This window comes from Seriola lalandi, unplaced genomic scaffold (genome assembly GCF_002814215.2).
Source record: "Seriola lalandi dorsalis isolate HSWRI2012SDOR001 ecotype SW California unplaced genomic scaffold, Sedor1 jcf7180002054425, whole genome shotgun sequence".
Taxonomy (NCBI): Eukaryota; Metazoa; Chordata; class Actinopteri; order Carangiformes; family Carangidae; genus Seriola; species Seriola lalandi.
In genome coordinates, this window is record NW_019524978.1 from 1,245,466 (window position 1) to 1,258,885 (window position 13,420).

The following is a 13,420-nucleotide window of genomic DNA, read 5'->3' on the forward strand; positions in this document are numbered from 1 at the left end:
CCCACACACACACACACACACACACACACACACACACACGCACCGCTTAGACAAAGCAGCTCACATTAAAGTGAGTGGAGGTTAAGAATGAAAAATCCTCCCCTGAGAACCAGTGAGCTACACATGATCTCCCCTCCTCCAATTTCACTCACTCGCTCTCCAAGTCAAGTCAGTGCTCAGTCTATTATCACCAGGGACGCCGCCTGGCTAATGACAAACACATACACCACAGAGGGCACATACTATATACAATATTGCCTTGTCAAACACAATCTCATGGTTCACATACATTTATAACACTGGCCCTTTGAGCTTTTGAAGCAAAAACAAAATACAATCACTGTATGAAATGATTCACACACAAAGAGCTTATCAGTGAAATGTGCATGCGTGTGTGTGTGTGTGTGTGTGTGAGTGTGTGTGTGTGTGTGTGAAGGGCTAGAGTATTCCATTGTGGCCCAAGGCAACATAAGTACACTTGCCCTTTTGCCCTGACACCTGCCATAAAGACGACAAGGGTTAATGCTATTATCTTCATATCCTTAAATCTCTACCCTCTTGTCTGCTTTCTGTTCAATGCATGCTAGCATAGGCAACCCCCATAGGGAATAAGGAATATGAAGAAGTAGGTACGCAAAGTGAATGAATAAATGAGATGAGATAATGGCTCAATTGCACAGTATCTCTCTTTGTCGTCCATGAGTCATAGTATATTCTCTATTGCTCTGAATATGCAGGAATATTTTCTCCATCTACAGTCCAGTGGCAGCTTGGGCAATTTGATGGGCAGTAAAACAGCATCTGTTTATCTCTCCCTATCTATCCCTTGTTGCCCATTCAGAGCCTTTGCCTTTCTTCAGCTGTCAGGACATAAATTGGGTCAGGAGGTCAGGACCAGAAAACAGAAGGCCGGTCCCTTTACTCAACCCATGGAGGCCGTTGAGCTAAATTTAAAAACTATGGAGCAAAAGTGTAAGTTGAATGAGATTTTTCTTTGGTGTCTGATATCCATGGCCAGCAGAGGAGAGAAGGCCTTTGAGTGAATTAATAGCAGTTACTTATAAACTATAAATATACATGGACAATCATTAGCTAGAGTATCCTGTCACTAAATGCATTTAAAACATTTCTTTTTAGTCGTGCTCTCCAGTAGTCTGGTTTGCTGGTCTTAATTTACCATTTTATTTTACTTTTATTCTTTTTATTGGTTTTACATGTCTTATTATTATTGGACCATTTATTATTATTTTAATCACATTTTATATTTTTTTATTGTTTTATTTTATTATACTTTTTAATAGTTTTATTTTAGACACTTTTTTACTGATCAGTTGTTGGTCTTAATTATTTTATTTTCTTAATGGTTTTTAATTCATACATATCATTTATAGGTTTTAATTTGTGTTTAATGTTTTTTGTCTTTACAATAACCACATAGTTTTTGTGTTGGCACCTTCCTTGATAATTCATGCTTTGTGCAGCACATTGCGCTTCCACCTGGAATGAAATGTGTTATATATATAAAGTTTTAAAGATGGGTAATACTTTTACTGAGGGTTTGTCACTATAAACGACACCTTTCACATAGTTATTTTAACCATTGTTCACATAAAAATGTTGACTAGTGCAGCTTTAAGGTTGGAAAAGCTTACTCTACACTTTCAGACAGCAACACATATATGTCCTGGATCAACCTGTTCCAGCTCTTTGTAGAAGATATTAACTTCTTCGTATGGCTGCAAACGTCCCATCAAATGGAAATATTCTTCTTATTTAATTCAAATTTACAGCCTTACACATTGAAATGGAAAATTGAACTGATAAATAAATACAATTATAGATGTCTGGTCTTATTTTTACACAACTGTTGCACATTTTAACTGTGATATTAGTATGCTGAGAAGTTATTTCCACCCTTTTAGACTTATTACATGGCTGAATGAAGAGAGATCAAAACTGCAGCTTGTATTTACATGCATGAAAGGTAATCTGTGCTCCTGTTGCAAGTATGTGCAAGTGAGTCTTGTGCGGAGATTCGAGCACACATGTCCTTGTCCAGCACTGCCTCACTTTATATCTGACAGATTCCCACTACAACCAGTCTTTTGCCGTTTCTACTGAGGGCTGCAATCGCATGATGCTGGAAAGTGGAGTGCTTGGGCGGAACACTTAGCTCAGGGAAAGATCATATCCACTCAGGTTGCGTACAGTATGTGTGTGTTATAATCTTACCTCGTTGCCATGCACCATGAGGTGGTGTGTGGTGATCAGGGCTTTGAAAACCACCACCCAGCTGGCATTGCCAGCCCTCTCCATCAGCGTGTCGGCCATCTGGGGGACGTTCACATTGGTCTCCTGGGTGGCCTGGATCAGGTCTGACAAGCACAGAGAAGAGAGGGAACAGGAGGTCAGATGATGATAATAAGAGGAGAGACTCGACTCAGGTACAGACTGTGCAAAAAGCCCTTTATTCAACAACTGCAGGGACGGTGGAAGAAGACAGAGGGGCGTGTGATAGAGTAAATGCATTGCAGTGATACTGAGCTGAGCTTTGCTGCATTTCACAGCCTCACTCTCATGCATCCTAATTTTCACTTGTGAAATGTTTTCTCAAATAAGCAAATGAAAAGATGTATTTTTACTTTGCTCAGTGTTAATCGACCTGTACTATAGTAGAAACGTGCTCAGTCGCATTTTACGACATTGTCACTTGAGTGACAAATCATTTCATCATTATTGAATACCACTTTATTGGGAGCTGGTCTGATTAAAAGACCAGGGCCATTTTCATTAAAATAAAAAACTGAGCTTATGTGTCAGTGTTAGCCAACTTAAACTGTTTTTGCAGAGTCAGGTGTCTGTCTAAATTCTTATTTTGTCAATGTACGTAGAAGAATTATCTGTGCAAGCAAGAGTAGCTAGTTTTTATCAAAAGCATTGCTGCCTGAAGCTGCCATGTTCCATCTTAATGAAATGTTTTCCGATGAGTGGTTCACATCATGCTACCATTGCCTGTTATGAGTCACATTGGCTGCTGCTTTGTTCATTTCTGCAGCCAGTCATTAATACCAGCACAGGCAGAGGAAGAGTGGAATATTCCACAGCATAGAGAGAGACAGACGGAGAAGACATGATTGCAATGAGAATCAGACTTTCTGCCCTACAGATCCGACAGACAGACAGGGATTACGCAGAGGTTTTGAGAGATCGGTCAGCATAATGGTTCACTGATAACACCTTCTGTAATACCAAAATAATGAATTTGTCATCTATAGATTGACAATTTATCCATGTTGATAATTCTACTCTATTTTGTAATTTGATGATAATGAGTGAAAAAGGATCATTTTCATTGCAATCTGCACAGTTAAAGCCACCTATCCCATATTACAGTGCATTTTTAGTTAATCTGCCTTAGCACTCTGGTTTTATGCTTAGAATTTACTTTATTTGGGAACAACTTGCCAACATGTCAGTGGCAGGACTACTGAATGAGCATAAGCATTTAAGTCACAGCATTTTAGCAAGCTGCACTAATCAATGCCCTTTTTCAATTACCAATAGATCAAATGGACAATAGGCTATGATGTAAACAGGTGACTTGTAGCCATGCGCATAATTGCCATGGAGGACCGAGCACCGAGTGAAATTTGAGCCCCCCCAAAATATGTTGTCCATCATAGCAGGCTCAAGCTCACACTTTCTAATGAACACACTTGGTCAGGTGAACCCCCCCCCCCCCACACACACAGATTTCACCTGTCTCTGCAGTTCTCCTCAGTTCTAAGAAACGCTCAGTTAACAGTAGAACCTCTGTGAAGAACATCTCTTCACTGGCAGATAGCAGAGCTGTCCTCCAGGCAAACTTCAGGAGGCAGCGTGAGAAATTAGATAAGTGGGTGTGTACATAGAGTGATGGACGGAGAAGGACAGAAAACCTGACCAGCGTCATTTCAAAAGCTTTGATTCAGCAGAGCAGGGTGGAGCAGAGCAACTACTAGTGAGTCCTGTGATTCATTAATAGTGTCATATCCATGTCTGCACATTTACTGCCAGCAGATAGGGAGGCAGCTGAGAGGTGTCTATTGAATTTTCCCTCCTTTCTTAATATAGACTAAATGCCAGTACAGCTCACACTGAGCTATCAGCCACTTGTTATAATGACATGAAGTAATGAGTGATGGGGAGTTTGGGGGAGCACCAAATGTGTATCATTCCACGGCTGATTATAGTTCCCCAATAGATATAACATTTACTCCTCTTTGAGGAGCTGTTTTAGAAAATGACACTACTTTTAAAAAAATTACTTCTTCACTAGCAACAAACGAGTACCACAGCCAGCGTAAGGACGTCTTAGCCTCATCCTTCAAAACCTCAAGTACCTCACAATCACAATTACAAACAGTGCTACAATTTTGAGTTTTCAAAACAGCCCATCAGAGCTCAAGGAACATCAAATTATCTGCACTCAAAAATCTCCTTTTCACATATTCCAAAGATAAATAACAAGACAACAAAAAGAACAGCTATTGGTATAAAAGCCATATTCAACCATTTTTCCAGCAGATTTTTTTGTTTGTTTGTGTGTCATTTAGTTGCTTGAAACTGATCAACTGACTTCAGAAACATTTTTAATGTGTTTGAGAGTATTTCTTATTTTCATTAGTGAGTCTAACCCCTGTAACTCCTGGATTAGTCCATGAAGATTATTTGGCTCTGATGACGACCCATTTTACCACCTTTATACAAAACCTTTTAGTTCCACATCAAATACTGACTTTTAAACAATGATTTCAACAACCCCATCAATCTATCAGTCTAATTCAAGTGTTGATTGCAATTGTACAGTATAATTAGCTTTGCATTGACATTACAGTGTGTTAGATAACAGTTTCTTCTGCAACCGTCCGTGGGTAGTATATTTTGAAGTTTAAAATGTACATTTGTGTTTGCATTAATAAAGTCAAATGGCCCGTGGCAAGAGTGGGAAGAAACACGAATGGATGAATAATGATGCAAAAATGTGTTCAAGGTCACTTTGCTCTGACTGTCATGCTACTAGTCTGCTGGCTCATTTGCTTCCTCTATCATGCTTTTCATCATCAAGTCCTCTGCTGTAGTAAGGCAGCGAACACACACACACACACACACACACACACACACACACACTTAAAACACACACATATATGCACACAGAATGTGAAAGATAATCCCTACAGGGCTGATGAGTCAGCAGCTTGCATCATCCTACGCTTTTCATCTCTCCATCTCTGTCTGTCGCTCTGTGCGTCTCGCTCTCTGCCTATCTGTCTCTGCATTTCCCACTGTCAGGGTCTGTGCTTTGGACAGACTGAGTGACAAAATGTACAGCCCCTACCATCTAATATCTACATGAGTAGCTGCCTCATATTTACTGTAAATGATGTCCTAATAATAGTATGACAAGAAAATGAATATACAACAGATTATAGCTGTAATTGAGGATAATTTAGTTTTCTTTCTCTATTATTTGTTAGCAGGTGGTCTTTGCTTCAGCACTGCAGTGGTGTGATGGTAAGATGCCTCTTTTCTCCATCCCTTCAGCTGTGGCGGCCACTGCTGCTGCGAACAACCACTGCACACTGGAGGGCTTTTCAAAGGAAACAGCCACTCAACAACCACTGAGTGTTATCAATCATATTGATAAAATCTTTCATAAACCCACTATTCACTGGATCACTGATGTGTCCAAAGGCAAACTGATATTAGTCTATTTGAAAGTGTATTAGATAATGCCTTGGGAACTATTGCTACAGGCAGTAGAACAGAATCCTCATCCTGTAGACAGAGAGACACAGAAAGAGAGAGGCAGAGAGCCTCAGCTCTGATTGAGATGCTGAACAACAATTCAGCAGGAACTCCTGACTCACCGTCTCCCCCCACCTTCCTCCTCAATTATTCATATGTGAGTAAGGAAGAGCAAGGGGGGAGAGAGAGAGAGAGTGTGAGGCAGCTCGATGTGTGGCCCTTGAGAACTGCTAGCCCACACACAGAGTCATGATCACTAACAAATCAATTGTATGCTTGGATCCATATTCCATATACTGCATAATGCTACACGCAGCAAGCTGAGTCATATATATCTTTGCATTGCATCACCTCCTGTCACAGAGTGGTACACAAATCTCAATGGAAGCATCTAAGAGTAGAAAGCAAAGTATCAAATTAAAAACAGTGTCAATCTCAAAAGTGTATTCTAACAATTCAATGTTACACTTTTATAATGGTGGCAGACTCGTTTTTGGAAAATGCCGCAAATCTATGTATCGCAGCAGAAGCAGAGATATCCTGACTTTTACATCCTAGTATGAGACAAACCAGAAAACAGTGGCTCCTACAATTCCCATAATGCAGCTCAGTAGTCGAACAGCCAGTTCGACTGCCATCTTGGCAACGCCCACGGGTAGTTATATCAATCCATTTAAACGAGTGGGGGAGGAGCAATAATTTCACTTTAAATGGTCTCCAGGTAATAAAAACTGCATTTACAGAATCACATGTCAAATCCTGATGAAAATGGTTTAAGAGGTTTGATGACTTTGCCCCAAACTAAAGTACGCATGGTTTTGCTTGCGTCAATGCAACAACACGATTGGTTTGATATGTTTCCCTGTTCAGATAGAGCAGATGATTGTCTTATCGGGGGTAGGGGCAGGACATATAAGTCATATAGAGTCATATAACCACCGTCTTTGACGTTAGAGGTTTTTATAGTCAGGATATTTTATGTGGTTTGTCTCTCTCTTATGTGTCTGCTGACCCCCCACTCTGCATGGTAAACGCACACATTTAGGTTCTCTATTTAAAAATGTGTCATTTCCAAGCCCTGACCCTGGTGATATTATCAGGATTAGTTCCTGCAGAGCCACAGAAGATATGATACCACTGATTTCACAGGCTGATCAGTAGCCTACTGTCTATAAATAGTTAAGTGTAACACTGATGGAGAGCAAGGCTGATGGGACTAGATCTTGGGTCTGACTTGTTCACATGTGAACGGAAACAGGGAATCTGGGAATTGTAGTCTTCACGTTGAGCAGCTGCACGGCTGCAGAGTGTTTGGACCATGGTCTTATTTGCTGTAATTATAACCTGTTGTTTAACTTAAAGTGATATTTACTATATACTATTCTGGTTTCCAAAATGTTGTAGCATCCCAGTATTACATGCCTGCTCCCCAGTGACAGCATTCAGGACACGTCCTTCATTTAAAGCCTGTGGATTTTTTAGATGTTACACAAGGTTATTAATGGCATGAGGATTACGTAGCCCCTACACTATTCTACTATGTTATACACATACACACACTTTTCCAGCAGTGCACACACACACATCCTCGCCTGCTCTATTTTACAGCCACAGCACCTGAGCTGTCATTGTGCAGCGTAGCGAGCGAAAGGAACGGGAACCAGTGGTGTAACACATTCACATCCTCGAGAGTGTGTGTAACCAAATATGAATCAGCATTTTGTTTGATGAGCATCAAAAGACAGATTTATGTACATAACGCTACCTCGTCTGTTACGCATGAAAGCTGGTGAAATTTTCTCAAACTGTCGCTGGGAAGAATCACTGTCTCTTTAGTGCCAAACTGAGAATTGAATGCTTGGATTGGAAGACTGGAATTAAAGTTCCTACACCATGTTATATCTGGTTGTTAATATTCATCAGGACACACGGCTGCTCTCAGTGCAGTTGTGTCCTCGAAGGTACTGCAGCATTTCCACAGGCGTGATATTTTTAACAGAAGTTATTCTCTGGTTCAGAGACACAATTTATCACTGAACCGTGATAAGCTTCTAGCATTCTCTCTAACTACTGTTGCAAAAGGTTGTTTTTTTTTCTGAAAATATAAAGTGTAAGGCTGTCATTATTGTATTGTATTGTTCAATTGTCATTATTCCCCAGCACTGTTGCAGTCTGACAACTATTAAAATCACATAAGAGCTGCATTATGCTGACAGATTCATTCATTGAAATAAATATGGCTGTGTACTCTGCAAAAACTCCACAGCTGCATTTCTGTCTCCTGGGAGTAGCTGTGTGTCGGCAGATGACACTGAGCATGCTCTGGGATGTGGCTCCTGTCCTGCTACAGTTTTTTTCTTGTTGCTGAGCTATGAGGTATAAAGTACAATGGTTTGCTGTAATGAAATTATTTCATTACAGCATTACAGCATATATATATGATATAGCATGGTATGGCTCTGTGTGTTTTTAATCCTGTCTGGATGAGGTCAATGGTGCAGAGGTACAGAATGGCTTACATCAGACTGCAGCTACACAGACAGCACTTCTTAATGAGATAAATACATCCTAAGATTCCCTAAAGAACCCTCTGACGTTCCCTTATCTACCATGTCTATGATGCCAGAAGTCATTATGGCCTCCTGAGTCTGGTGTACGTGGAGAAACTGGTGTTGTTGGATATCGGTGCATCATCATGAAAACCTGTATTGTCCATGTAGTCAAAGCCTGATGTAGTATAGTCCTCTGTGTGCCAAAGCTCTATTGTTGTCCAAAATGTATACCACGACTAAGAATCTGCAGTCAAGCGGTTCTGAGAGTGTCACTGTATTAGACACAGCTGTGTTTTGCTCTAAATGCTAACTCTAATTGCTAACCTTAGCATGTTACCATGGTCATAATGACAGTGCTACAATGCAGATGTTTCATAGGTTTGTTTAGCACGTTCTCCATTGTAGTTTTCTGTTTTAGCATGCTAACATGTGCTGTTTAGCACTAAAAGCAAAGCACAGCTGAGAATGTCATTAGCTTTTCAGATATTTGGTCATAAACCAAAGTACTAACTGGAGAGCTGTCACTTAAGTTAACATTTCATTCCTGAGGGGGACGTGGATGTTTGTACAAATAATGTCATAACAACACCCCCCTATGGGCTAAAAACACATAGGCTGCCATTCACTGAGCACTTTATTGGGAAGACCATACTAACAGTGGGCATGTCCTCCGGTAGCTCACAAATGGATTCCACAAGATGTTGGAAACATTTCCTTTGAGATTTTCAGATACGTCACATTTTTCTGATGTTTGATATGAAAATAACTGAAGCTCTTGGCCTGTATCCGCATGATTTCATGCATTGTGCCAGATGATGATTGGAGGCTGATTGGATAATTGCATGAATAGGCAGGTGTACAGGTGTTCATAATAAAGTGCCTGGTTAGTGTAAGTAAGCCACACCACATGGGTCCCTTGTTTTTTCTATGACTGCGCACTGTAGTTTATTTGAAGTCAATCCTACAAGCACCGTGCTCACAGCTAAAATTTGTCTACAACAAACGCACTTTTAACTCCTATTTGATATTTCCTAAAAACTACGGTGACCAGCTGTTACTGGAAATTAGTTACACTGGTTTTGAAAAAGAAAACACGTGTGACCTGAGTAGAAAGCAATGGACTTGTAGCTGAGTGTCACAGACAGGGTAGGGAAGGCTGGTTTTGGTCTTTTTATGGGATTAGTAGACAATAAGAAAGCAGTGTCTCCTTAGCGGGCGATGCAGAAAGCTTGTATTGATTAAGATCTTCTACTCTCGCACTTTGGACGCGTCTGTGCTCTATTGACCAACGCAGTGTCAGATAACGGTCACTGAATACCGTATCAGGATGCCCTGCAGCGTCTGCCAAACCCAATACATACCTGACAGGACTCCAATTTCAAATCCGACCCTTTAACACATCGATAAACGTAAGTGATATCAAAGCCCCTGTGTGTGAGTACAACTGACGGCAAACTGCCAAGCACGCATGCACCACAGGACACACGCAAGCATTTACGCAAGCCAGCATGACACACATGCATGCAACATCCTCCTCCTATTTTTCATAGATGGATTTTGACAAACGTACCAATAAGTACCACTGGGGACATGCCAAGGTGGTTTCCTAGGCAACAGGCTTTCATATTTGCAGTGGCATCATGGATTCAGTGAAATTCCTTTGAAATCATCCTCGCAGGTGCAAACTCCCACAGAGTCGGACTGATAGGGTCATCTAGCCAAAGCCAGATGTATATGAGTCATAGCAGGATTAACACTGCTGAAGAATTCAACACTGACTCCTCCATATATATCATATAATCTCTATACTGAACATGTATGTTATTTTCTGTACTGAAAATCTACTAATATATCATGTAGATCCGTATTGTTGAACGTGTGATAAACATGAGGACTGTTGTATTCAGTGAGCACTTCCTCTATGTAAGAGCACAGAGTGTGATACAAGCCATGCTGCATGAGTGATGCTACACATGAATGGACCATGAAAGCACAGTGTGTATTTATAGCTCCTCTCACCCTCAAGCAACATACAGGGGGAGAAAAAAAAGAATACCCAGAATGCAATGTGCCCCAGCGTAGCATAGCACCATTGTGGCGTGGCAGCCAAAGAAAGAGGAAGCCATTGGGATCCAGACACTGTGGAGGCTGGAAGTGACATGTGAGGAAAAAGCTGGCAGTCCACACAACGCTACTGCTTCTGCTGGTGGACACAGAAAGCAGCGCTGTCTTCATACAGACACTTTGGCTTCCAGTGACATTACTCTCAGTTTTCGGTAGAGTTGTGGTTTGTTTTTTTGTGGTGCAGCTCATGGGAAGAAAATCCAACATTGTACTTTATTGCATAATAATAAAAACATATTCATCACATTTAAAAGATTATAAGGCACATTCTTTTATTTCTACTCAACTAACACATCAATAAATGTAATTAACAGCTACTGCGTGTAACAATAACTCAGGGGGAAACTGAAGCATGCCTCAATAAACATTATTATTATTATACAGTACATGATGGATTTTTTGAGTACTAAGCACTAATTGGAACACCCCAGTTTTGAAATGTATACCTTACTTAACACTAAAATTCACATCAGCGTGTTTTAGCTCCTTTCCTACAAATAACATACTTTACATTTGTTCTGACCATCTCTAATGTCAAACTGTGTGGGAGGTGGACTGCAGGCTGCACAGTGGTAGATCCACACTTCAGGTTTCCAGTTATTTCCGTATATAATGAAATTGAAGTGTGTTTGTGTGTGTATGTGTGTCAGCATGCATCATGGCAGCATCTGGTCCTGGAAACACCTACTTTGGCAGGTGTTATGTCTCTCCTGTCTATCTGTGAACAGAGTGTATCACCATGACAGCGCCACAACCATGCAAGATACAGTCGAGATTAAAATGAACGCCGAGTTGGAAGATGGGTGCGAACACAGAGTACTGAGTGGTGATGTTAAAAATGTGGTAATGGCTATTGAGTACTCGTGGATTGCAGCTGGTTTGATCCCACTGCAAAATGGTCTCTAGTTAAACTTGCTCCAATTGTAAATGTTTCCAGTGTTGAATCAATGGAAACCAATGAATGCTCACAACTGTGGAAAAAGTACATTCAGATTCCCCAAACACAGAGGCAAAGTTAGCAAGATGATTAGCTTTGTAGGAAATGAGTTTGTCAAACCAGTAAGGTCATTTTAGCTCGAGTGGGGCTAGTGCTTGTACTAACTGGCTTGGCTGTAAGCAGCTAATACTGTTAGCTTAGTTGGATAACTGTGGAGTGTTAGTTGTATGGTTACAGCCAACACACTCTCAAAGCAAACTCTATGGTGAAGACTAGCATCTGGATAAAGGTGTCAGCTTGATCTGTCGGACGGTCAAGCAAGACATGTGTCAGCATGCAGTCAGGAGAGAGAAAGAAGCTTTCTTTGAAAAATGACCTATGCTCACACTAACAACTAGAAAACATGAAATACAAAACTTAGTCTGCAAACCTTCACAGGAAGTGGAAGCTGGCAGACATTGAATGTTTAGAACAGCAAATATAAATGCTTTCATATACTTCCTACAGGTAGATTGTGATGTTCAGCAACTGTGGAGCAAATAGACCTTTTGTTCATTGGTATTGTGCGTCCCCATTCAACAAAGCACCCAAACAGACATTCAATAAATCTTTTCTCTCTGTGAACAGATCTGCTTTTTGCCCACTGCATTCACCGATCAATCTTTTTCTAATTACTCTAATTGTCCTTCCTCTTGCCCACAGCTCCCATGTCTCCTGACTACCGATGCCCTCTCAGACAAAAAACGTGCTGATATTAGAGCCTATGTATCTTCTACCTGAGCATCATCAGTCTTACATCTCTCCCTGTGTACATGTATCCTGTCCTGTTTAATTCCCTCTGTCCTTTATTAGCTGTTCATCTCCCATGAGGCTTTGTGTCGGCCATGTATGGATAGAAAATCCAGAGCTTGTGTTTTCCTTTAGGTGCAAGTTCTGCTTCAAGAGAGGCGGCAGCGACAGATATACACCCTGTATGCTGAACCAAACAATGCAGCCAAGACGGGTTTTTTTCTGGATTGTTTGACACTGAATCTGCATCTGTGTGGGTGCTACAATTCATCTGTCCAGGGCTGAAGAAGTGCAGGATGGAAAAGTAACAGAGGAATGAAGGAGGAAAGGAATTAGTTGATACATAATTAAAATCAACCATGCCCTACTAATGAATGCTTCTCAGCACTGAATATATCCATATGTTTCAGAGAATTGTGGTGGTATACAGAAAAGGTCATGTCCCACAAGATGTAACAAACCCATTAAAGGGCAAATTAGAGATGGCACTTTGGTTTAATATCCAAGCCTGATTTTGGCCAGCTCTGCCCAGTAGAAATCTGATAGGCTTTGACTCAAAACATCTAAACCAATTTTTACTGAAATAAACTCCTGGGAAATACAGCTGAAAGCTCCAAACGGTCTCTTGTGTTTGCATGAGTGCATTATCTAAATCTAAAAAAAAGTCAGACAAAACACTTCTACAACTGGGTGTCTGCGGTGATTTACCTCCTTGGCAACAGGCATTGTTCACAGGGCAAAGACCACTACTCTGCCTTTTTTCCTATACTTTCCAAAACTAAAAACTCAAGAACAAAGATGTAGTTAATTATACAATGTATTCATCTTTGAATACATAATGAAAGCTGCAATCCATAACAAAAGGTAAATCTGTCAAATCATCATTGTAAAACATGTATGAGTCGACACAGCAACAGGCATAGCAACAATGACAAAAAAGGGCTAGGCTTATTCCCTAAATTCATTAATGACTCTGTTACTGACAACGATTTGTTGACAGATCCTGTTACTTGGGGAGACTATGGGATTTATTCCAGGAGAGCTGTGGGTGTTGCATAACTTTCAAACTTTTTAAAACAATCTCAATGTTCCCACAGGGTCCCTTGCATCTGGTGATTCAGTCAGTGGGGGAACACTTTTCTGTGACATTTCACTTCTTTCACTTTTTCATTTTTTATTGCGAAGTCAGGTCCTGAGGCAGAACTCAAACAGTAATAAAACTACAGGAAAC

General features: G+C 40.6%; 1 protein-coding gene across 1 annotated transcript in view; it reads right to left on the bottom strand.

Annotated features, from left to right (window-relative positions):
- snap91a (synaptosome associated protein 91a) overlaps nt 1-13,420 on the bottom strand; it is a 51,506-nt gene that overhangs the window by 27,662 nt on the left and 10,424 nt on the right. Inside the window, exon 2 of the mRNA XM_023410461.1 lies at nt 2,233-2,375. Coding sequence (XP_023266229.1) covers nt 2,233-2,375 — 143 coding nt within the window. The remainder of the gene's footprint in view (nt 1-2,232; nt 2,376-13,420) is intronic.